The 22,870-nt window shown below is 46.0% G+C and overlaps 1 protein-coding gene across 8 annotated transcripts in view; it reads right to left on the bottom strand.

The window, feature by feature from the left end:
• Window positions 1–22,870, bottom strand: part of GPATCH8 (G-patch domain containing 8) — a 55,811-nt gene that overhangs the window by 6,114 nt on the left and 26,827 nt on the right. For 4 of the 8 annotated variants that reach the window (XM_086864198.1, XM_086864200.1, XM_023942376.2 and 1 more), the window contains 4 exons: window positions 14,290–14,357; window positions 13,804–13,890; window positions 9,585–9,728; window positions 180–310 (listed from right to left, as the gene is read on the bottom strand). In XM_086864198.1, coding sequence (XP_086720324.1) covers window positions 180–310; window positions 9,585–9,728; window positions 13,804–13,890; window positions 14,290–14,357 — 430 coding nt within the window. Of the gene's footprint in view, window positions 1–179; window positions 311–1,737; window positions 1,788–7,379; window positions 7,417–9,584; window positions 9,729–13,803; window positions 13,891–14,289; window positions 14,358–16,352; window positions 16,398–16,505; window positions 16,620–22,870 lie in introns of those variants that run through there. The other 4 variants (XM_086864199.1, XM_023942377.2, XM_086864201.1 and 1 more) reach the window with 3 other exon arrangements.

Consider the following 22,870-nt stretch of genomic DNA (forward strand, 5'->3'; position numbering starts at 1 on the left):
AATGCAATTTGGGGATGCTCTGCATGATCAGTTTAGTGAATTCACTCCTACCAAAACCACAGCATGAGTCTCCTGCACCAGTGGGAAGCTTTGTCCTCAAAGCCTGGGCAGGAATGCCAGCCCAGCCCAGGGCTGCAGCCCCCCAGGCTCCAGGGGTGCTGGGGACCACCCAGACTCACCACTCAGGCTGCCTCCTCTGCTCAGCCAGCTCGTGCAGGCGCCGCAGGGCTTTCTCCTGCTTCCTCTCATCTTTCCGGGATCTCGACGAGACATTGCGAGCAAATTCCCTTTGCTTGAGATCTTTCAACCTCTGAGGCAAAAGAAAGCAGGGACAGATCAGATCAAAGCTGTTTGTGGTTTATCCAAGAGCAGCTCTTTGCTGTAGCACTGGAAATTGCAGTGTCAAGCCCCTCCCCAGGGACATTTATTGAGCCAGGATGGAGCAACAGCATCTCAGCTCAACAAACCCCACGGAGCACACTGCCATCCTCCCTGCAGCTGAAGGAAAAGACAACTGGTGGTCACTTCTGGCTATGACTTCAAATTCTGTGTATGCCCCTTTCCAATCAACACTACTGCTTTTCTTTAGCATGGACAACAAAGCTGATTTTGAAGCAACAAGCAAATTCTGGAAGGAAAAGGGGAAAAGAAGGATTGTTTACTTTGCTGCTCTTGCAGGGTGCAGATGTACTTGACAAACAGTGCATGACACGAGTCAAGAGCATGGGCCAAAGGACAGGAGGGATTAGCTGGTGCCACAGTCACCCAGGAATGACATCTGACAAAAGCAATGTACCATTACATTGGAGAAGGAGCCAAAAATCCCATGCAAATGATTTTGTAAGCAAATCCAGAATACAACATACACCACAACCAGTTACTTGTTTTCCTGACAGTAGTTCTGAGATGGTCAAGAAACAAAGTGCTCTAAAGGCAGGAGGGTCTCTCAGGGTTGAATACCTTGCAGGGAAGAAACACCAAGTTCCTCAGAATTCTTATCATGAGGGAGCCAACCCAATCCCAAGGCATTTCAAACATCCTAATATCACTGAGGAAGTCTAGGTAGCCAATTCTAATAGAAAATAAATATCCAAGACTTCAGAATATTTTGGAAAGTCCTTGTCTCAGAGCACTAGGAGAAGAGGCTGCTGGTTTTCCTTGGAATACATCTGTGGATAATCACAACATTTTTTTAGAGTGCTCTACAGAAGTTTAAGTAACAGAAAGCAACAAAGACAGACCTCTACCATCCTAAAGCAACTCATTGTTCTTTTTAGTGCACAATTCAAAACCCTTTCAAAGGGCCCAGTTCCAGAATGCATCCTGTACTCAGCTTTTGGAAAAAGTTTTATGTTTTTTAGGCATTTCATACAGAGCCTGGGAGACTAACGGGACTCAGAGCAGGAGTCACTTTGGAACAATTCTTGTACAGGATGTACAAATCACTGGTGAATTCTAAATACTTCTGGCTGGCTGACTCTGCCTCTTTCCTGGAGCAGAGTCAGACTGCCACACACAGAAACAGTGGATCTGGAAACCAACCCAAAGCTCAAATTAGAGGAATTAAGCTGGCCCAATGTAAAGAGAACATTGCTTTGTGAAAAAGGGGGAGATTGGACAAGACAGAGGATTCTCTTACCTAATTGTATTTACTAAATGTGGTTGATTTTTACCAAAATCAGAGGGGAGGACACACAAAAAAGATACAACTACAGACACCAGTAGAAAGAAACTCACTCTTGTGATCTGGACTCCCAAATTAGAAGGGTTTGCTTTCAATACATCAGCTGAAAACGTCACATCACAAAGAAAAAAAGAAAGTAAAAATATAACAAGAGTGGAAGAGAGAAAGAAAAAAAAAATCAAAACAAAACAAGCAAGCATTACTAGAGAGCTGTGGGGGAGTGTGCCAGCTATTCTACAGAGCGGGAGCAGAGCCAGCAGAGCCACGGGACCAAGCCGGGGTCTGGAGCAGGGGGACACACACAGACACGCACAGACACAGCAATGATCCCACCTGGAACAGCAGAGCTACTTTCACCAGGACAAGTAAAGGGCTCAAGGGTTTTGTGGTGTATGTTTAATGTTGAAGAGTAAATTTATTTTTCAAAGAGGAATGAAAAAAAATAAAATAGGTGGACTGAGCAATGCAATCAGCTTTTTCATGCTGACTTCAAAAGTGTGTGTGAAATGCTCTGGGAAGTTACAGCCACCAACAGCTGACAAAACTATTTAATGGGGGCTGATGCCAAGTCTCAAGATCACTCATCCAGTTGGAAAAAAGTATGACCCAGCTATTTACACCAGACATGAACTGTGACCTTCTCCTCTCAAGAGGAAGGTGCGATGGTGCACTCAGAGCCCCTGTGCTTCCAGGCATGGTCCTGATCATCCCCCAGGACAGGAACAGCTCAGAGCTGTTGGGAATGATGCAGCTGCCCCCAGGCTCTCCTACCTCCATTACTTAGCAATTTGAACTCAGACAGAATTAAATGCCCATTATTGAATGCTGACCTTTGTGTGGCTCTGCTCCCCCAAACCTCCCACTCTCAACACTTAAAATTTAGAGGTGTGAAGCAAATAAACTACCCCAAAGCACATTAACTCTGGAATATGCACCACAGCAACTCCCAGCTGCACCCAAGCCTGGGCCCTTTAGGCTGACAAACCACTGGCCCTGGTGTCAAGACTGCTGAGAATTTGGTACTTCCAAAATTGGGGAACAGCTGGTCTGGTTTCCAAAGGACCAAAAGATCCCAAGGCTGAGTTTCTTTTTGTCACACACGAGTCAGGAGGAAAGAGTCTTGCTGGGGAAGTACAGGATATAAAAGCTCACAAATGCACCGTGCCAGCTCCTTGGAAATGAAAATACAGAACAGAAGATAGCTCAGCTTCTTAGACTGACCTAAACCAACACACCTATCATCAGATATGACTCCAAGCACACAAGAGACCTGGCTGGACTGCATTATCTTCCCTAAATGCATCCTGTGGGAGGGAACAGGGAGAAAACAGGAACCCACACTGCTCATCTGTTAGAATAACCTGCTGCAGGAATGAAATATACACAGAACTTTTGTTCAAAATAACCTGGAACCCTCCCCTCACTTATTGTTTCAAATATGTCACTGAATCCAGCGACTGATCCCCTCAAAGAGTGGATAACCAGTTCATAACAACCATGCCCACCCTGCTCCCAGTCCAGACTGGGAAGGAGCAATCCAAAGCCTGAAGTACAATTTCACTGGGTGAAGGGAGCACATGAAGCACTGAAATGCTGCTCACACACTTCTAGGTCTCAGCCTTCCCAGGAAATCATTTGAACTAAACAGATATTTAAGCTCAGCTTACACTAAAGAAATGTTCATCTAATCCCAAGGAGAGTGTTCATTATTCTAATCCCCCCAAAACCTCTAAATGACTTTTTGGACCACACCATGTGTGTGGGTGTGAGGGAGGCTGGAGGGACACGGAACTGCCCCTTCCCCAGCACCAGGGAGAAATTCCAACAAGGATTTAATGCAGCCACTCAACCATCCCCAGGGAGCTTCTTCCCTCCACAAGGAGCCCTGGGAATTTGTACTTTTGGGGTGAATCCTCCCTTTTTAAGTCTTCCCATTGTGCTTAGCAAGACAATGATTTTTTTCAACAGGATTACAGCCACCAAACCTGTATTAAGTCAAACATATGTTTCATGCTACTACAGGATTTCAAAATTAAGGGGAATTTTTTTCTCCATGGGCAGTGTTTTCTGAGGAAGCAGCAGTTCATCTAAACAGCAACATCCTTTCAAACTGCAAGATCATGCAGACCGTAAAGCCAAGGAATATTCTGCTGGTTCATTACTTCAGCTGTTAGAAGGGCCACACTGCAGTGATCAGTAGTGGCACAAATCACCAGCACTTACATAAAATTTCTCCAGATTCCCACATGCTGTAGGCAGTAGTTCACTACCTCCAGCCTTCCTGGGGTTTATTAATAGCTGCCACCCCCTTCGGCTTTGGAAACAAAGAATTGTATTTTAAGTTTCCAGCTTTGTTTCTAACAAAATTCCAAACTCGTCTCTGCATTTCCACAGGAGTGCAAATCGAGCTCCTGAAGAGCAGGTTTGGTATTAAATCTGCAGCTACGTCTGGACTACAGCACAAAGAGGCCACAGTGCGGGATTATCTCCCAATCCCTGCAAGGCTCAGGAGGGGCCAAACTGGCAACCACCACCAATACCTTCCAATTCTCACAAATCAGCTTAAACAGCTGCACTACAGCACCACTGAAAAGCTCCTGAGAGCCCCTCCCAGGAACAGCAGAGTGGGGAAACCCAGGGGGGTGAGCAGGAGTCAGGAACTGTTGCAACAGGAAAACCACTGGATCATAGAATGTCCTAAGTAGGAAGGAACCCCTGAGGATCATCCAGTCCAATCCCTGGCCCTGCACAGACACCCCAACAATCCCACCCTGTACACCCCTGGGAGCTGTGTCCAAACGCTCCTGGAGCTCTGGCAGCCTCAGGGCCATGAAAAAACTCAGCACACCCCAGATTTTGCTGATGGTACCAGGTAAGACCTCCCCAGTACCCAGCTGGGGTACAGAGCTTTACAGACTCAGGACCTGCAGTAAATGGATTTTCCCCATTTAAGGTGACAAAGCCATGCAGCATCACTGAGCTGAGGCCCACTGAGAGACATTCTCTGCCTAGAAGTGCAGAGCAGAAAGAGCCCCTGTTATTTTCACAAGACAAAAGCACTGTCACACTGTCATCAGACCTGAAGATGTGAGACTTTCATGCCAAACCTCATAGTGAGATGGGTCAGAGCAGATCCACCTCTGGGGCTCAAGGCAGGAGGCAGCTCCCATGACATCAGAGCCCCCTCCTCCCTTGCCATTGTTCTCATGTCTCTCTGCCAACCCACATTAAATAAAATAATAATGTACATTTCATTCTGTGCCAGCAGATTTCTGGCTTTCTGAACTTTTGATGTCTGCTCGATTCTTTGCCCCAAAAGCTTCTGGGAGTGAATGACACCATTAAACACAAGCTCAAAGGATGGCAACCTTGATCATTCAATTGAAGTAAGAACACAAGGCTGGCTTATCTTTGGTCATCGACATTCTTTGCATGCTTATAAACGACGTGAAAAGAACAGAGATGAAATGGCCTGCAAATGCTGTTTTATTTCATCCTTATTTCCTCCCTGGAAGGAATCAATATTTTTCTTAGCTAGGTTAAGAAACATATAGAATGGGTTGGGTTGGAAGGGACCTTAAAGCTCACCCAGTGCCACCCCTGCCATGGCAAGGACACCTTCCACTGTCCCAGGCTGCTCCAGCCCTGCCCAACTTGGCCTTGGACACTTTCAGGGATCCAGGGGCAGCCACAGCTTCTCTGGGCAACTTGTGCCATGGCCTTCCCAATCCTCACTGGTGAGAACTGCCTCATAATCTCTAATCCAAACCTACTCTCTTTTCAATTAAACCCATTTCCCTTTGTTTTATCACTCCATTCCCTTGCCCAAAGTCCCTCTCCAGCTCTCTTGTAGCCCCTTTATTGTTAACTGCTGTGTTTTCTGAAGTCAAAGCATTTCTGGAGCAGAACCTTCCATGTAACACCAAGTACCTCAGAGATTCCCTCCTCCATCTTCTCCATTCAAGCTGCACTTGGAGGCCCAAGGTTTTGGAAATCCCAAGTTTCCCCAAAACACAAGGTTCAGGGCTTGCATTCAGAGTATTCCTCAACCCCAGCAGTGACTGTCTCAGTAATTTTATTGTGCTGGAACAGATCTCTCCCCCCTCAGCATGAGAAGCAAGGATGCAGCTAATTAGGGCACAAAGAGAACTGCACATCTATACTTTCAGCTCTGAGTTCCACCCTCTTTCCCAAAAAACTTCTTTATGGAATACACTCACTTTGTCCTTTTACAAAGAGAATCTAGGCAGAATTAATCACCTACACCTCCAAAACACCACACACTTAGGGAAAAAAAAAACCAGCTACATAAAAGCTTCATTTCAATGCTGGTTTGTATTTCTCCCAGGGAACCTGGCACAGGTTCACTCAGGAACACGTTTGTTTTTCACAGGGAATGCAGAAGGGGAATGTTTTGATTCTGTTGGGTCAGTGACTCAGTAAGCAGCTCAAGCCCTCAGCAGGCACACAAGCAGAATGAGGTGATGGTAGGAGATTCTCCAAGTTCTTGGATTGTTTAAAACCCTCCAAAGTAAAAGCTGTTGATGCTACATAACTGACACACAAGGCACTTCCAACCATAACTCTTGCAGGCTGCTCCAGGTGCTGGGCCCTGCACATCCAGATTTATTTGACAGGAAGGAACACACAGAATGGGCACAACTCAGATATGGGGCTTGCACTCATCTTCATGCAAATCCAACACGAGGTCTTTATGTTAATGTCAAAACCCCAAACCAAATAAGGAGCCCTCACGGGTGTATTGCCTTGAGGACACATTGCCACTGAGTCCAGAGAGTTCTGGGACTGTGGGAGCTCCCAAGGATCAGGACATTGTGGATCTGCAGGAAAGCAGCACAAAAATCACAGAATCACAGACTCATTTGGCTTAGAAAAGATCCTAAAGATTACCTTGTTCTACTCCCTGCCATGGGCAGGGACACTGTGCACTACCCTAGGTTGCTCCAAGTCTGTCCAGCCTGGCCCTGAACACTTCCAGGGATACACACTGGGTCCATCTTCACCACCTAAGCTCCTTCTTAGCTGCACAAGTTTTCTTTCTACATTTGTCACCTTTTGTCTGTTAATTACTATTAATTATTACTCTGTTGACTATTAGGATTGGGCACCATCAGGAGTGGGAGCCCTTCATAACCTACCAGGCCTTCAAGATCAAAATCCTACAGCTAAAAAAACCCCACCATTAAATGTATCAGCAGCTGTACAAGAAGTTACGAGATGCAGCCTTTTCCAGTTGCTCACTGAAGGGTGTGTGAAAGAACTGAGCTTATTGTCCCTCCTGCAGGGCCATCTACACCCACCCCAGCTGCTTTCAGTCCCCTGAGAGGGACAGGCCATGTGCTGACCAGAGGGTGACTGGGCCTTAAAACAGCTGCGCTTCTCATCTCAAGTATCAACCTAATTAAAAACAGCTCCAGAACAACACTGCACACCTCCAACACAATGGCTAAAATATGCCAATGGTTTGGGAGAATAAATGCAAGGATCTTTTCCCAGATAAGGAAATGCTGCCTTTTGGAGAAACTTCATGTTGAGGTTGATCCAGATGTAGCCAAAAGGTCTATGGAACCAGGACAGGCAGGAAATAAAGAGAATAGACCTCCCCTTTAGTTGTTTGGTGCTGACACAATTTTGGTGGGTCCAAAATTCATCCGGTTGGGATCAATACACTTACCTATCATCCCTGTTGGGCAATAATCCCGAGTTCCTTCCTGGAATACAAGACAGTGTCTTTATAACTCGGGAGTGGAAAGGGATCTGAGGATGGAACATCTATTTACAGGGACGCCTAATGCTCGCTGAGCCACAGAGGGATAACCAAACACTTCAACGTCAGGGGGATGTGGAACTAAAAATACTTAAAAGCAAAAATGCTGTGGAAACTGAGCCAAGAAAAAGGCAAAAACAAGCTCTGTTGCTTGAAAAATTACCACTGAGACAACAAAATCTTGCAGGTGATGTATACCAAGCTGGGCTGCTGTAACTAAGATACTGTAATGGCCTTTCTTTCCAAGAAAGCCAACTGATGGCCTACTTCTAGGAAACGTTCATGTTTTTCCTCAAAAACTTAAGGCTCATCTTTCTGCAACCTCGCCTTCTTGTCCAAACAGACAAACTACAGAACATCAACGTGCAACATATCAAAAGCACAGCTTTTTTTCTAAACTATTTTAAAATTTAGACTGGACTGCTGGAAATGAGCCTCCCTAGAGCAGGAAGGAGCACAGCAGCGAGATAATGTTACTTATGCAAATTCACTGTCATTCTGTCTCAGGGGTTTCAAGTTCACTCCCTGAACGCTGACCCAGCAGGGTCACACACACATTTCAGCCTGACAAAGCTGGACAAGCAATTTTTTTCCCTAAGCAAAGCATGATTGCTTCTTTGTTTAAATCCCTCTGTAACTAGAAATTAATGCTGGGTGATGCAGCCAAAGTTTGGAAGCTCATTTTCTCCAAAGCCTGCCTGAAGTGACTGCAATGGATGGAATTATCCAAGAACATAATTCCTCTCAAAATAATCAGCAGTGCCAAGCAACCCTCAAATTCTTTTTCCTGATGAGATGACTCCAACCTGTGCGTGCACAAGACATTTTTCTCTCAGACCACTCCTGCTGACTCCTTTTATTGTTTTCCACATGTTGGTTTCCTCCTCCACAGCAACTCCAGCTGCTGGAAGAGCTCTGAACCTGGCCAGACTCACATCAGTGCCCCATCAGTCACTGAGGGTTGGAGCAGTTCACAGAATCCCATGGCATCAGCACACCAAGAATGTGACACAAACAGGTCCTGCCACCTCCCAGATAAATGCAGGTCACTGCACTCAGGTTTCAGTCAAACTGATGGAGACTTTCCAAGGAAGTTCTCTGTTCTCAGGTGTCATGACTGAGCTCAGCCAAAAGCACCCCTCTGCCCAATAACCAACGGAATAAATTAGTTTTTGATCTTGATTCTAACAAACCACTCTTTACAGAGCCCAACAGCCCTACTGTGAGAATTCCTGACAAGACTCCCTTAGTTCAAAGCACATTCTCTGTCATATCCTACACTTAATACATACACACAAAAATCATACTCTAAAGCCACATTCTTGTTTTTATGCTGTTTTCACTGCTGTTTTGCAAGCTCTAAAGCACATCCTCCTCGAGTTACCAGCATTTTGATGACTGTGTTGTTAGAATTTATGACTAGGAACATCAAACCCTCTTCTGAGTCCTTCCAGCCCTGGAGGAGCCCAACACTGCTATCTGCTGTGCAGTTACATCTCATTTAGCAGCTTAAATGGTCAAACAGATCAGGCTAACACAAAAACTTCCATTACTTACTGTGCAGCATGAGGCACCCTGCAGACACTACAGTACATCCCTACCTTGGGAAAAAAGCCAGCTTGACAGAGACTCTGAACCCACGTTCTCCTGAGAATTACAGAATTTGGGAAGTCCTCCTTTCTTAGGATTCCTTTGACACAGCCCATTATTTCCTAGTTTCTTTTCAATAACTCCACAGAACACAGACTCAGGTAGTAAAATGCTCACACATGGGGAATCATCACTCCCCAAAGCTGCACTAATGCTAAAAGCAAGCTAGGAGCCTTCCACCTCCACGTGTACCCTCCTGTTTAACACCAGCACATTCCTGCCCCCATGGGTCTTTCAGAACTGGGGCTCCTTGGTGCCAACCATGGATTGGTTGGGCTTCTTTTGTTGTTTTGTGTTCTTAAATGAGCGATGGGCATAAAAATCTTACCCAGCGACATAAAACACCTATTCCTGGAGCAGTAAGGAAAACAGATACACCAGGGAAACTCCAAGTATTAACCACAAACAAGACCACCACAATGAACATCAAACTGATGAATCGTGCTGTCTACAATTGCTTACCTGCTTGTGAGCATGGTCATAAGAGTTGATGTGGTTGTCAAACTCTTGGTGCTTCTGATACTGCTTGTCACAGAGCTCACAGTAGAAGTTTGCTCTCAGGTCTTCCAAAGCCTTGGCAATGGCCTTTTCTTTATCAACATAATCCTGAAAAATTAACAAAAAAATGCTTCTGTTAAGTGTCCTGTAGAACAGGCTGGAAGATGAGGGGTTAGTCCTTTAAGGAAAAATAGTGCTTAATAAAAACTTAGTGTACATTAATTATATTTATTACAGGATCACTGAGGTTGGAAAACACCTCCAAGATCACTGGGTCCAACCTGTGCCAAATCCCCACCTTGTCCCCAGCCCAGAGCAGTGAGTGCCACATCCAGGCCTTCCTGGGACACCTCCAGGGATGGGCACTGCAAACCTCCCTGGGCAGTTCCAAGGCCTGAGCTCCCTTTCCATGGGGAAATTCCTCCACCCTGAGCCTCCCCTGGCCCAGCCTGAGGCCGTTCCCTCTCCTCCTGTCCCTGTTCCCTGGCAGCAGAGCCCGACCCCCCCGGCTGTCCCCTCCTGCCAGGGACTTGTGCAGAGCCACAAGGGCCCCCTGAGCCTCCTCTGCTCCAGGCTGAGCCTCTTTCCCAGCTCCCTCAGCCCCTCCTGGGGCTCCAGCCCCTTCCCAGCTCCATTTCCTTCTCTGTCCTTCTTATCATGAGGTGCCCAGAACTGGACACAGCACCTGAGGTCCCTCAGCAATGCCAGTTCAGGGGACAGTCACTGCCCTGGTCCTGCTGCCACCCCAGTCCTGGAACAGCCCAGGTGCCACTGGGCTCTTGCCCACCTGAGCACACCTGGGCTCATGTCCAACACTGCTGGCTCAGCACCTCCAGGTCCTGCCCAGCTTTCCAGTCACTTTGCCTCCACCTGGAACATCCCATGAGGTTGCTGTGACCCAAATGCAGGTCCCAGCACTTGGCCTTAGTGAACCCAGCTTGCTAAGCTGAATGGCCTGTGCAAATTCACAGGTGGGATTCCAGAACTTAGCAATGCTACAGACCTTGGCTCTATTTGTTACCCACAATCACAGAATATTCTGTGTTGGAAGGGACCCTCAAGGACTGAACATCCCCTGGTCATAGCAGAAGTATCACTAAAAGGAGACTGCTTAAAACAAGGCCTGCAGTGCTGATGGGGGAAGGCATCTCTGCCTCAGGGGAACCTCCTGGATTGTCTTAGGATCAAAGCCTTGAGCTAACCCAGAGACATACTGGCATCAAACCTAGGAGGATCCCTGCCTTTGGAACAGAACCTTACAACTCTAAAGCTGATACTGCTCCATTTTGAATGCTAAGAGATGTCTGCTTGATCTTGGTTTGGCTGTCTGAATTCAGGAAGGAGGAACATGGCTCCTGCTGGGAATTACCCTTCAGAGCCTGCCCAGCCCAATCCACTCCAGTGAAATATTCCCAGGAACAGACACTGCAGTGGGCACAAGGAGCTGCATTTAATGGAGAGGGGAGGGAGAGCCTTGGGGTGTCTTTTGGGGTGCTGAGAGGGTCTTTTCCCTTCTACAAAAGAACATTTACACAGGTGGAAAACCAAACCACCAGGCAGAGATGAGATGTCTCACCTGGCAACACCCACATCCTTCCCTCTTCTGCTACGGGTTTTGAATATGCACAAAGCTCTGGGACTGGGGAAATCCCAATCCCTCAGGTAGCTGCACTGGCTGGAAATCCAGGTGTGGAAGGAGTCTGTGCTGTCCCCCAGGGCTGCTGCACTTCTGGGGGGCTCCAAGATGCACCTGATGCCAGGACACAGGAACCTCAGGGCTAAGCAGGTGTTCCCTCTTGCCAGGTTGTATCAATTACAACCCCATCAGCAGAATTAATAAAACATCATCACTCTTCGCAAGCTCTTTGGGGAAGGTTTACCCTGAGGAGGTGGAAGCTCTTACTCAAAATTAGTTACAAATACTGCATCACAAAGCCCACTCTATTCACTGAAGCACTCCCCATATAACCATTGACCACAGGCATTTCAACTGGAATAAAGAGAAATTATATAAAAAAAACACCCTAACATTAGAGAAAAAACACTTAAGGATCTCTTTTTCCATCTGCAATACAAACTTCCTATGGGAAGCTTCCTTCCACACTCACCAAGAGCAGGCAGCAACCATTTAGGACAGAAAACTTTGAAAGGTTTTTCCTTTGAATTTCAGATCTTGTTCAAGGCAAAATGGTTTATCTCCTAGTTACCACATCAAAATGGCATTAAAATAACATTACTGTGTTTTATGCGATACAAAATTTATATAAAAATTTCAACACCTTAGAGGAAAAAAAATCTAAAAAATTTTAATGTTCGTGTTTGTGATTGTTTTAATTTTAAAGCACTGCTCACTTCTACACAAAAAAGGAAGTAACTGCCTGCTTCCACCTATTACCAGATGCCCTTGTTAAGAAAAAAAAAGAAAAAAATCAACAAATCTGGAGTTTTGAGCCTGAAGCAGGTCCCCAGGAAGACAAGAAAGGAAAACAGAGCAGTGTGAGCTCCACAGAACACAGACATTTAAAGTTCCTCTGAATCCCAACAAGCTTCCTGTGCCATGTGTAGGTTTTTTTAAGCAAGCATCCTGTGGCTAAACAATGAAACCCAGCCATTTGAGTGATCAGAATCTATACAAAAGAAGGGAATTAAAAAACATTTCTTGGCTGCAGAGTTATCCAAAATTCCTCTGAGGCTCCCTGAATGGCTGATCAGGATGCACCGCCACCGGCAGTTACATAATGGACTCCTGTGGAGCAGCAAAAAGTAACGGCTGCGGAGATTTTTCACAGATTAATACCAAAATGCAAGAGGCTAAGGATGAACTGAGCTAATAAAAACCCACTGGAGCTGGGAGAGAGTGCTACTGCTCCAGAGCTCCTGAAAAAAACCTGTGCTGGATGAGGGCAGGAAGAGAAAAGGGTCTCAGAGCAACACAGCCTGGGGTGCCTTTGGAAAGATAATTGTAAACCCCAAGAACTCCAGGAACACAGAAAGGTTTTGGTTGGGAGGGACCTTAAAGCTCACCCAGTCCCACGCCCTGCCATGGGCAGGGACACCTCCCATGAGACCAGGCTGGTCCAAGCCCCATCCAATCTTCCCAGGGATGGGGAGTCCACAGCCCTGCAGGGTACTGCAGCTCACTTATCAAGCAAGTCAAGGTCTCAAGACAAAAAAAAATAAAAAAAAAGATAGGAGACTATAAATTTTCATAGCTGAACAAACTGCCTGAAGAATTAACTGTTCAACTGGAGAAATGGAATTTTAGATTTGCCGAGGTTATGTTTAATTTTAATGGCACTGAAACTACTTTCCCATTATTTCTCAAATAATTAAAATTTATGCAAGACTGACACTTCATTTGGATGTCTTGAGCCCTTCCTCAACCCTGGTACTCCCCAAATCTCTGGACAATTGAACAAGCAGGCTTTCCTAAGAGCTGATGGCCTGTAGGGGCTGGGAAGCGGAAGAGTGGATTAAAGGATGAGCAGTGACCATGTCTCCACAGAAAACTCAGTTACAGCTAATCCAAGAATGCCCCTGCATGTCACACTCAAATCCCAACACCACAGCTCACTTTTATCGGCCCCTGGCTTATAAAATAACCCCACAGGTTTTGCAAATCCCATAGAAATACAGAATTTGTCTTTTTTTTTTTTTTTTAATGCTGCCTGAACAATTCTTCCAAAGAGCTCCAGCCCATCGATTTCTCCAAGCTGGAGCCATGTCCTACCTTTCCAAAGCAGGCAGGATTTATGCAGTAACATCATAATGTGCTGCTCACTCCTCACTAAGCACAGCACAAGAGCTCCTACTCTCCCAGCTGGTAACTGCCCCTCTACCACCTGCAGGTTTTGTCCTGGCAAGGCAGGCTCACGTGAAAAATCTGTCAACCCTGGGTGTAGGGAAGGAAATGTCCTGCTTACCCCAGGACTGTTCCTGTCAGAACAAGAGAGAAAGCCCCACTGCTGTCCTAGGGTTCTTCAGCAGCTAAACAAACAGGAAGGTTGATGCCAAGAAGTGAATAACCAGTGTGTTAAAATACAAATCATCTCCACAATGACCAAACCCAAGAGCAGTGAATTTTTACCACCATCACTGCGGCAGAACAAGAACTCAGCCCCAGAACAGATCTTTTCCCAACCAGCCCACAGACCCTGTGATGTTGATGCCCCTCTCTCTGTACCTTGTACTTCTGCCTCAGCTCCTCGGTGTCTTCCTTCTCCACCTCCAGCACTCGCCTCCGCTCTGTGGCATCCTCGGCATAGTCGAGCTGTTTTTAAAACAAACAGAGATGCCATTTGGCCCATAAATACATTGCATTATCAAATCTACCAGAAAGCACAACTTAACAACTTGAACTGAAACAGAATCTATGCAAGTTGTACTTTGCTTTCCCTGTTTTGTCACACAAGTGTAAAACAGGTTATTGAGCCCCCTGATGTGGAGGGCCCTGGCAGGCCCATGGCAGCTTTGGGGAGGGGAAATCTCAGAGCCAGATTTTGGGGCACATCCAGACCCCAGAACTCAGGCTCTGTATTTTGAAGACAAGGGTTTTCTTACTGCGCTGATTTCAGAGTAAATTGTTCTTTACCCTGGATGCACAAACTCTCACTTTTAAATGTCTTTCCCACCCACTCCCAGAAGCCATGCAGGGGTGAGGGGAGCTCACCTCCATCTCCATCCGGCCCATGCCCATGACATCGTACTTGACGACGATAGGGATGGGATCCGTCCTCCCTGGAAGAGGAACACACAGACAGGGGTCAGCAGCAGCTCAGCACCACAGCTCACTGTACACATTGGGTTTGGGTGGTTAGAGATCTTGCCTTGGAGTGCAGAGACCAGAAAGCTACAGTGAACCAAACACGAGCCATTCTCACAGCTTACAGCCAACCCTGTGCCCAGCTCCAAATGGCACCCAGGATGATAAATGCACTTTCTGAACATCAACTGCTCATGTAAAAGCTTCTCATGGTTAATGTTCCCCTGTGACAAGCCCTGGGGCAGGGCTGCTAACAGGACTTGAGCCTTCTCCTCAAGGCTTCTACATCAGGCTCCTCATCTCCTGTAAGAGTGAAGAAGCTGCTAATCACATTTCACTGTTGCAGCTCATTAATAATTGATTAGAACCTCCCTGTAAGGGACGTGGAAGCCTCCCTCCTACCAGCTTTTGCCATCCCCAGGAGTAAGGAATGCTGAAGAGAAGGATGGCACAGAAGCCAAACTTCCCCCATCCCAAATACCCAGTCAAGGCCAGGGGTCAGTCCCTGCTCCCCCAGCCCTGCAGTGACGCTCTGGCCCTGTCGTGTCACCTGTAAGCTGTGAAAAGGACTGGTTGCGAAGAAAATTGACTTTGAACTAATCAAACTATGCTGGAGATTTATTTTGTTTTAAAAAACATATCTTTAATCCACTCATAACCAGCCAAACAAAGCAAAATGGGGCAGACAAGCACTTTACTACCACAGCTTTTTTTTTTTTTTTTTTATAAATTATTATTATTTTGATTTTTACATCACAACTGGCACTGGTGGTTGTGATGTAACCCACTGACAAAGTACTTACCTTCTCCAGTGCAAACCTTGAGTGAAAAAACAGAATGTTTACTTCCCTTATTATTGCTCTTGTTTGGTGTAAACAACTCTTTTGTTATACACACATACACAGGTATTATACCTTTGGGCTAAAAGATCAACAGCTTGGAGTCATGCCGAAATATTCCACTGCCATCCATACATGCAAAAGGTTAAAGTCTTTAAAACTGCCTCAGAAAACCTGGATAGGTGTGAACTGTTTGCCAGCACCAGCCATAATTCCTGCCAAAAACACAGCCCCAGAGGAGTTTTTGAACCTTAAAGCACACACATGTGGTTTTATTCAGAAATAAATCAATTTAATTAATTGCTTTACGGTTTTGTTGATATGCCCAGGAATTCGACAGGCAGGTATCCATCAGGTCCAAAAGTAGAGATCACATTAATCTGAAATTGTTTGGATTGAAGTTTCCTTTGGATATTTAGTGCTCATCTTTGACAAGGTTTCTCTTATGCCCAATGGTATAATACAATAAGCAGTGACTGCAATTTTTAGCAAAAGGACCAAATTAAAGACAGGTTATAAAAATGACTTCCTAGGTGCAATATCACTTTCATAACGTCTCAGCCAGGGATTTACTGGTAAGTGGTGAACCCAAATGGAATGCCTGGCACCAAGTGCCAACAATTTATTATTCCATTTTTTTTCAAGCTTTTTTTCATTTTGGTTTGGTTTTGGGTATTTTTTATTTATTTTTGTTTTGTTTCTCCAGCAATTGAGATCTTTTGATGCAGCCTCATTGCCCTGGTAAACCCCTGTATACAAACAATGCATCAGTACTTTTGCCTTCTAAGGCAGTCAAAGTTTTTTGGGTTTTTTTTTTTAATTCAAAATCTATTTGGAAATTGCAGTAGCAAGTGCTAGTGCCCATCGTGTTGGGGGGGGGGAAAAAATCAAGTTTGGACAGTATTAAAAATTTATGTTTAAACTGATTTTGGCAGTTCTAACACAAACAGAAACATCCCTTCTTAGCAATACCCTTTAATGAACAAGGATCAGACAAGTGTGCATAAAGAAAGGAAAGGAAAGGAAAATGAAAGACCAAGCAGAAGGATGATGGCTACAACAGAGAAAGTAAGCCTAACATTGGTGCACTGATGACAAAAGGAGTAATTCAGTCTGAAAATAAAAAATTACCACTGCTAAGTTTACCATCACCACAACAAGTCCAGGATCATAACGCTGTAAAAAAGAAACACCATTTGTTAGGCAGAAACCATTAGGGGCAGAAAATAGGCCGTTTGGCAGGGAGGATGGGGTAAAAAAAATAACAGGAGGCTTCTTGCTCACCCCTCCACCCCATGACCGTGCTCTGCCCTGCAGAACCAGGGAGCCATTGGAGCAGCTCTGACTCCTGCTGGGTATTGGGAGAGCTCCTGGTGACAGCCCTGCTCCGAGGAGGCACTGAGGCACACATAAGCAGGCAATTTAAAAAGGAAACAAATCAGGATCTTAAAGAAGTAACAACTATTCTGGGCCAAATGGAGCTCTGCTTGCAGGTAAGAGGAGAATATTCCATGCAAAAAGCGATGCCTCTGATTTAAATTGAACCATCATTTCATTACGAATGGAACCTCCTGTGTGACAACCAGGTGACAAGTGGCATGTCTAGGCATGTGGCACAGCTATGGCAGCAATGCCAACCCACATGGATCTCCCTGGAGCCAGCTGGAGCAGCAGGACATGCTGCTGGACACTGGGGTGGCCCCACTCCGTGTCCAAGGAAAGCCACAATGCTGAAGGGACAGGGACAAGCTCAAGGGCACCCTTCACCCACTGGCTGCCAGATGGATCATGGGGAGCAGCCAAAGGGGGAAATAGGACTCTCCAAGTTCAGCTCTCCTTTGAAGGAACTTCCTTGAGGAAAGTTTATCCTACTGCTGGCCATGACTGCGGGATCTTTCCCAGCAGGTAAATGCAGCTTGGATGTCAGGAGCCTCCCAGGTCTGGGGTCCCTGCTGAGCCTTTCCTGTACTCCAGCACGCTTTGAAGGGAATGTAAGCTTCCAAGGCCCAGAATTCCCACACTTCCTGCCACTCAGCAGGGCTGCAAGCAGTGGAACAGCTAATTCCCAGGGTAAATCCTGCTGTGTCCCTGTCCCAGCCCCCTGCAACATTTATTTTCTTTTTGAGGCAGGTCACAAACTCCTTCACAGACTGGTCACCGCACAGGCCCCAAAGCAGAGAGGGTTATTGCATAAAACACTTCCACACACAGGGAAAATCTCATGGAGAGGACACAGCAGGAATCTCCAGCAGGATGGAAAAAATCAACAGCTCACGCAAGAGTCACACCTTAGAAAACCCAGTCTCAGTAAATGAGGTTAGTAATGATTCCCTGGACTCAGAAATGAAGTGAGATTCCCAAATGAACCAGCTGTACTTGTTTTGCTTTCGTCTCCCCAAGAAATGGGAAAACCTTTCTCCCAGCTTGTGAATAATTGTTCAGACCCAAACAGACCCTGCAGTGGCAGGGAACACATGACCAGGCAGCTTCTCCAGACTCCCTCTTTTGAACTGCATAAAGTTATTGGATACAAGCAAATACTTCCCCCAGTGCTATAAATTAATAAATATTGGGAAAATTCATCCTAAGGCTTCAGGGCTTAGGTATCAGGCACAGGTCACACTGTACATGGAGGACTGTGGGTTCAGGGCCATGCTCTGCTCTGGACACGGTGTGGATGCTGCTCTGCCTCTGGAATGGGAATATTCCACTGGAGCTGCCATCTGAGCCTGCCTGGAAATGCCAGCATTGTCAACACCAGCCCATGTTTTATCCTGTTTTTAACAAGTCAAAACAGAAAACTGTTTTCATCAGATTTTCAGGTTCAGAGGAACTCCTCCCTCCAAAAACAGCATCATGGCAATAGAACCCCAGATGGTCTGGGTTGGGAGGAAACTTAAAATCCAGCTCTTCCATGGAACAGGGATACCTTCCACTACCCCAGGTTGGCCCAAGCCCTGTCCAGTCTGACTTATGACACTTGGAGGGATGGAGCAACCACAGCTGCTCTGAGCACCCTGTGCCAGGGCCTTACCACTCTCCCAGGGAAGAATTTCCTTCCAATATCTAATGTAAATTGATCCTTTTTTAAATTTATAAAGATCTACTCCTTCTCCTAGCCCAACAGGTACATTTCTCTGTTAAAGACATTCAGATATAATAGGATGAAAAAAAAGTACCCCAAAAATTCTATGTTAACATAATTCAATCAAATCTCTTTCAGTGTGTCACTTATGCACAGTGCATAAGCACCACAGAAGTAACACAACAGTAATCTTGTTTTGCTTACATCTTCATAGAAATTGCCCCCAGGTACAAGCTTTGTAGGATCCAATCCTAGAGGACTGATTGATATCACACTTGTCACCAGAGGAGAATTTGATAAACTCAGCATCTCCAGAGGACACAGACAACAGTATATGATCTTGTTGGACATGGGGGATTTCTCCTTTTTTGTTATCTTTATGATGAAACTGAAACCTACAGTAAGGCACAACCTTCCAGGGGCTTTTCCTCCTGTTAAGGGACTATCACCCAGCTGTGTGCAGGGCAGTTTCATGACCACAGCACTGGGCTGCTCTGCTCTGGTGGTTTGTTCAGTCAGTACAAACCCCACTGCAGGCTCCAGAAGGGAAACAGGTGCCTGGAGTCAGCAACCAACATCCACAGGAATGGGTCCACAAGGACAGAGCTCACCTTCAGCTGCACTGTCAGGGAAGAGGGAGATAGGGAGGAGTCCCTGTGCTCATGAATGAGTTGCATTTTCAAAGATGAGGATTTTGCAACACTCAACACTCCTGGGACTGTTTCAATACAGCACAGAGGGCTGGGCTCTACTTCCAAGGAACAAGTGTCAGGGCAAGAGGGAACAGCCTCAAATTGTGCCAAGGAAGATTTAGGTTGGATATTGGGGACAGTTCTTCATGGGAGAGGTTGTCCAGCCCAGGCAGAGGCTGCCCAGGGCAGTGGTGGAGTCCCCATCCCCAGAGGAATTTAAAAGCTGTGTAGATGTGGCACCTGGGGACAGAGGTTAGTGCTGGCCTTGGCAGCACTGTGCTCCTTAAGAGTCTATGAGAAACCAAGAGCTGTCCTGTTGAAAATTCAGACTCCTCATTCAGTATATCAAAGAGGAGAGGGGAGAAAATACACTCATTTTCAGTGGTGCACAAGCCTGGGGTGCTCCCCCACTGGCTAAAAATGACACTATGTTATCAAACTCATTCCAATGCTGCAAGAAGCAGATGAACAAACAAGGACCAGCTTTAATCCCGGTCCCCTTTGAGAAATAGATTTGTGAGCTCATCCTGTTTATGCCAGATTTCTGGAAAGGGTCAAAACAATCAAGAGACTCAAACAAAGGTCCATCATCCTCGGTGGCAAACAAAAATTCAGAGAGGAGAAAGTGTTTTCCAAGAACACAGAAACAGCCCTGTGAATTTAATCCTTACTAAGCAAGGGAGAAATGATGAAAGTCAAGTTGTAAGCACCCTAATCACGTGGAAAACTTTCAATGGGAGCTCAAAACAGACACACAAACCAAGGGTGCCACTTGCAGAAAACCAAGCTGATGTTTGACACTGAGGCACCAAGCAGAGCTCCTTGAACTTTTGCAGGGGAAGGAACGTAGTGGTGTCTGGGACAAAAACCATCCCTACCCCAAATGCTGGGCAATGGATTAAAGAGCAACACAGAAAATGTTGGAGCAAGAACACAATTCCTGGTTGATTTAGGATAGGAATTCAAGGTAAGAGTTGCTGCCTGTGTTCATCTTGGTAAGCGGACATGTGAAGGGTCTTATCAGTTCAGGGCTGTACTGAGGAGCCAGGCAGGCTGTGCATGGCCAGGGCCCCTCCCTTCCCCACACTCCTCTCTCCCAGTTTAGTAAAACTCCTCTTCCATTGCACCAGCACAAAGGGCCAGAAGGCCTCATCCCAAGCCAGGCAAAGGCCGTCTGTCACAACAAACACGTGGCACTGAAAGCACAATGACTTCAGATTCACTGGCTACACCCACTCAAGCAACACAAACTCACCACCTGTAATAAAGGGAATGATCTTGCACCTCCAAAAGCAAACAAGGGGGCAACCGCTTCCCCCAAAGGGCACTGAGCAAACCTCCCTTTCGGTCTGTGGTCTGCTGGGTTTTAACACAGCAGTGAAGATGGGTATGACGACAGCAGCCACAGCAGCCAGGCTTCTCAAGCTAAATTCACATGAAAACATCACTCTTAAAAGCACTGGCGTGATTTGTGTTGCAAACACAAGCATGGAAATGTTCCTTCATGCCAGGATTGAGGTTCCCGTGAGGACATATGAAGATACAAGAAGATAAGAGAGTGATCACAGTTATTTCTTAGGTATGACTGCCAAACCCATACCTCATGAATAAAGGCACTGTTAAGCACTTTTATCTGCCTCTCCTGTGTTTCCCTGTATTTATTACAAAGCTCCAAAACCCAGAAAGAAATCTGACACCTCTCAGTCCCTCAGATGCTCATTGTTCTATGTTCACAGGCCTGACACACATCCACCGTCTGCCTCCACGAGATCAGAGGAGCCAACAAATGGAAAACACATTAATATCTGAGCTGAAGCCATTTGGCGAGCGGGTGACAGTGCCAGGATTCAAGACCTTGGAATTCAAACCTTGAGCTCATTTCTCCAAGCTGCAGCTGCCAAGTGATCACATTTGTGACTGATCTCAATTGCTCGAGTGGTCAAAGCTCTGTTTATTGCTCCCCACAGCCCAAGGAACATCCAGCAAAGGCAGAGCCCGCTGCCACCTGGCACCGCCTTGGAACGGGGACTCGGATCCGGCTCCATCCCACAGCCAGGGATCACCCCAGGGGCTGCCAGGAGAGGATATTTCCTTCCTGAGCTGCAGGATCATGGCTTCACTTGCAGCTCTGAGCAGCTTCCAGCACTTGTCAGACGCTTCTGCTCCTCCACCCTGCTCAGCCCTTGGACCAAGAGGCAATGTTTTCCCTTTTCTGAACAGATTTGGGGAGGAATGTGCCAAAGAAGAACTGCACCATAGTGATGCTGAGGGGGGAAGTGCTGACTATATTTATCCTCACAGAATTTGCAAGTCAGAGTACAAATTCGCTTGTGGTTTTTCATTTAATTGAAAACCATGCAACAAAAATACAGCTTGAGGAAGGGACTGGATTTTAGCATTTGCAAACCAATTTCCTATACCTGACTTTGCTACCTAGCTGGATGTACTCATGAAAGGATAAAATAAACCCAAAGCACTTTTTATTAACTGCTGCTCCCTGTATCACCAGGATGACTTATATGATCAGTGTGGGGCACACCTTGGTCAACAGGAACAGTACTGCCCTGACAGTCTGTGCAGGTTTATTGCTTTCAGCATGAGTGGAAGGGAACAAGGATGCAGGAAGGGTTCCAGCTCTGCATGGCATTACCAAGAGCTTCCAAGACAAGGCATGGCCCTGCCCTCTCCTCACAGCGTTATATCAGCAGATATAACTGCTCCGCAGGGAGATGGAAGCAGCTCTTCCAGAACAGTTACACTGAAATGATGCCAAAACTTGGCTAAAAACATAAGCAAACATGAAGGAAGTTATTACTAAATAGGCAGAGGAAGAAAGGGACAGAAGGCATTTCTTCAGGACCAAAGGCTACATGGAAAGTTCCTGCCACTGCAAGGACCTGCCCCAAAAGGGATGTCCCTGCCCTAAACAGAACCACCTGCTGCTTCTATTTCCTGAGTACTGGAGATAATCCAAGTCCCAGTACAGACCCGCAGCCACCCACCTTGAAACTCCTTTTGGTTTCACTATGAGCAATTTCATGACAATAACCAAGCATTGAAAGAGCTGCCTCAGCCCTTGAGTAGCAAACACAGGAATTCCAGAGCTACACTGAGCCCCCACGTTACCTGAGCTGTTTGATTCACAACTGAGGCACTGAGGAGAAGCTCTGCCATGACAAATTGTGTGATTTCTGTTGCCATAGCAAAGTACTACATTGGGATTCACTTCTCAGAGATACCACAAAAGATCAGGATAATCTCAGTCTTGGGAATACTGTGGGAATGTGCAGTAAATCAATGCTTTTAAAAATATCAAATTAATCATACAGGACACAGTTTGTGATGTAGGGGAACTTGTAACTGCCTCTGTACAGGTGGTGGGGCTGTTTTTAAAGGATCAAGGCTGCAATCAGGCAAGAATGTTTACAATAGAGAACTTTAGAGAGGCAAATCTGTGTTGAATAATTACAGCTGTTACCCAGACTGGCTAAGGATGAGCTGGACCTGTCCACCAGAGCTGGTCAATCTTTCCTCACAGTCCTCTCCATATGGCCAGTAAACATCAAACCTTCCTCCTGCCCCCTCCAAACCCTCCCTACAGAGCTGCCCACCCTCCCCAGGCCCTGCTATGACCCAGGAAGCAGCAGGATAACCTACACAGTTTCCCCCTGGTCTAATTAAATGAGATTAAACTACTGGTTTTAGTCTTGCAGAAATACCTCTAGAGTACTATTACTTCATATTAAACATGCAAGTCCAAAAGGAAAAAAGAATCCAGAAGTTTTCAGCACAATTATTTTTTTCAAACAAGACTTGTCAAAAAAATTGACAGGGAAAAGGCAAAGATCTTATAAAAATATTTTCAAATATAT

The sequence above is a fragment of the Cyanistes caeruleus genome, chromosome 27, assembly GCF_971803275.1.
Source record: "Cyanistes caeruleus chromosome 27, bCyaCae1.hap1.1, whole genome shotgun sequence".
In the NCBI taxonomy this organism is placed as follows: domain Eukaryota; kingdom Metazoa; phylum Chordata; class Aves; order Passeriformes; family Paridae; genus Cyanistes; species Cyanistes caeruleus.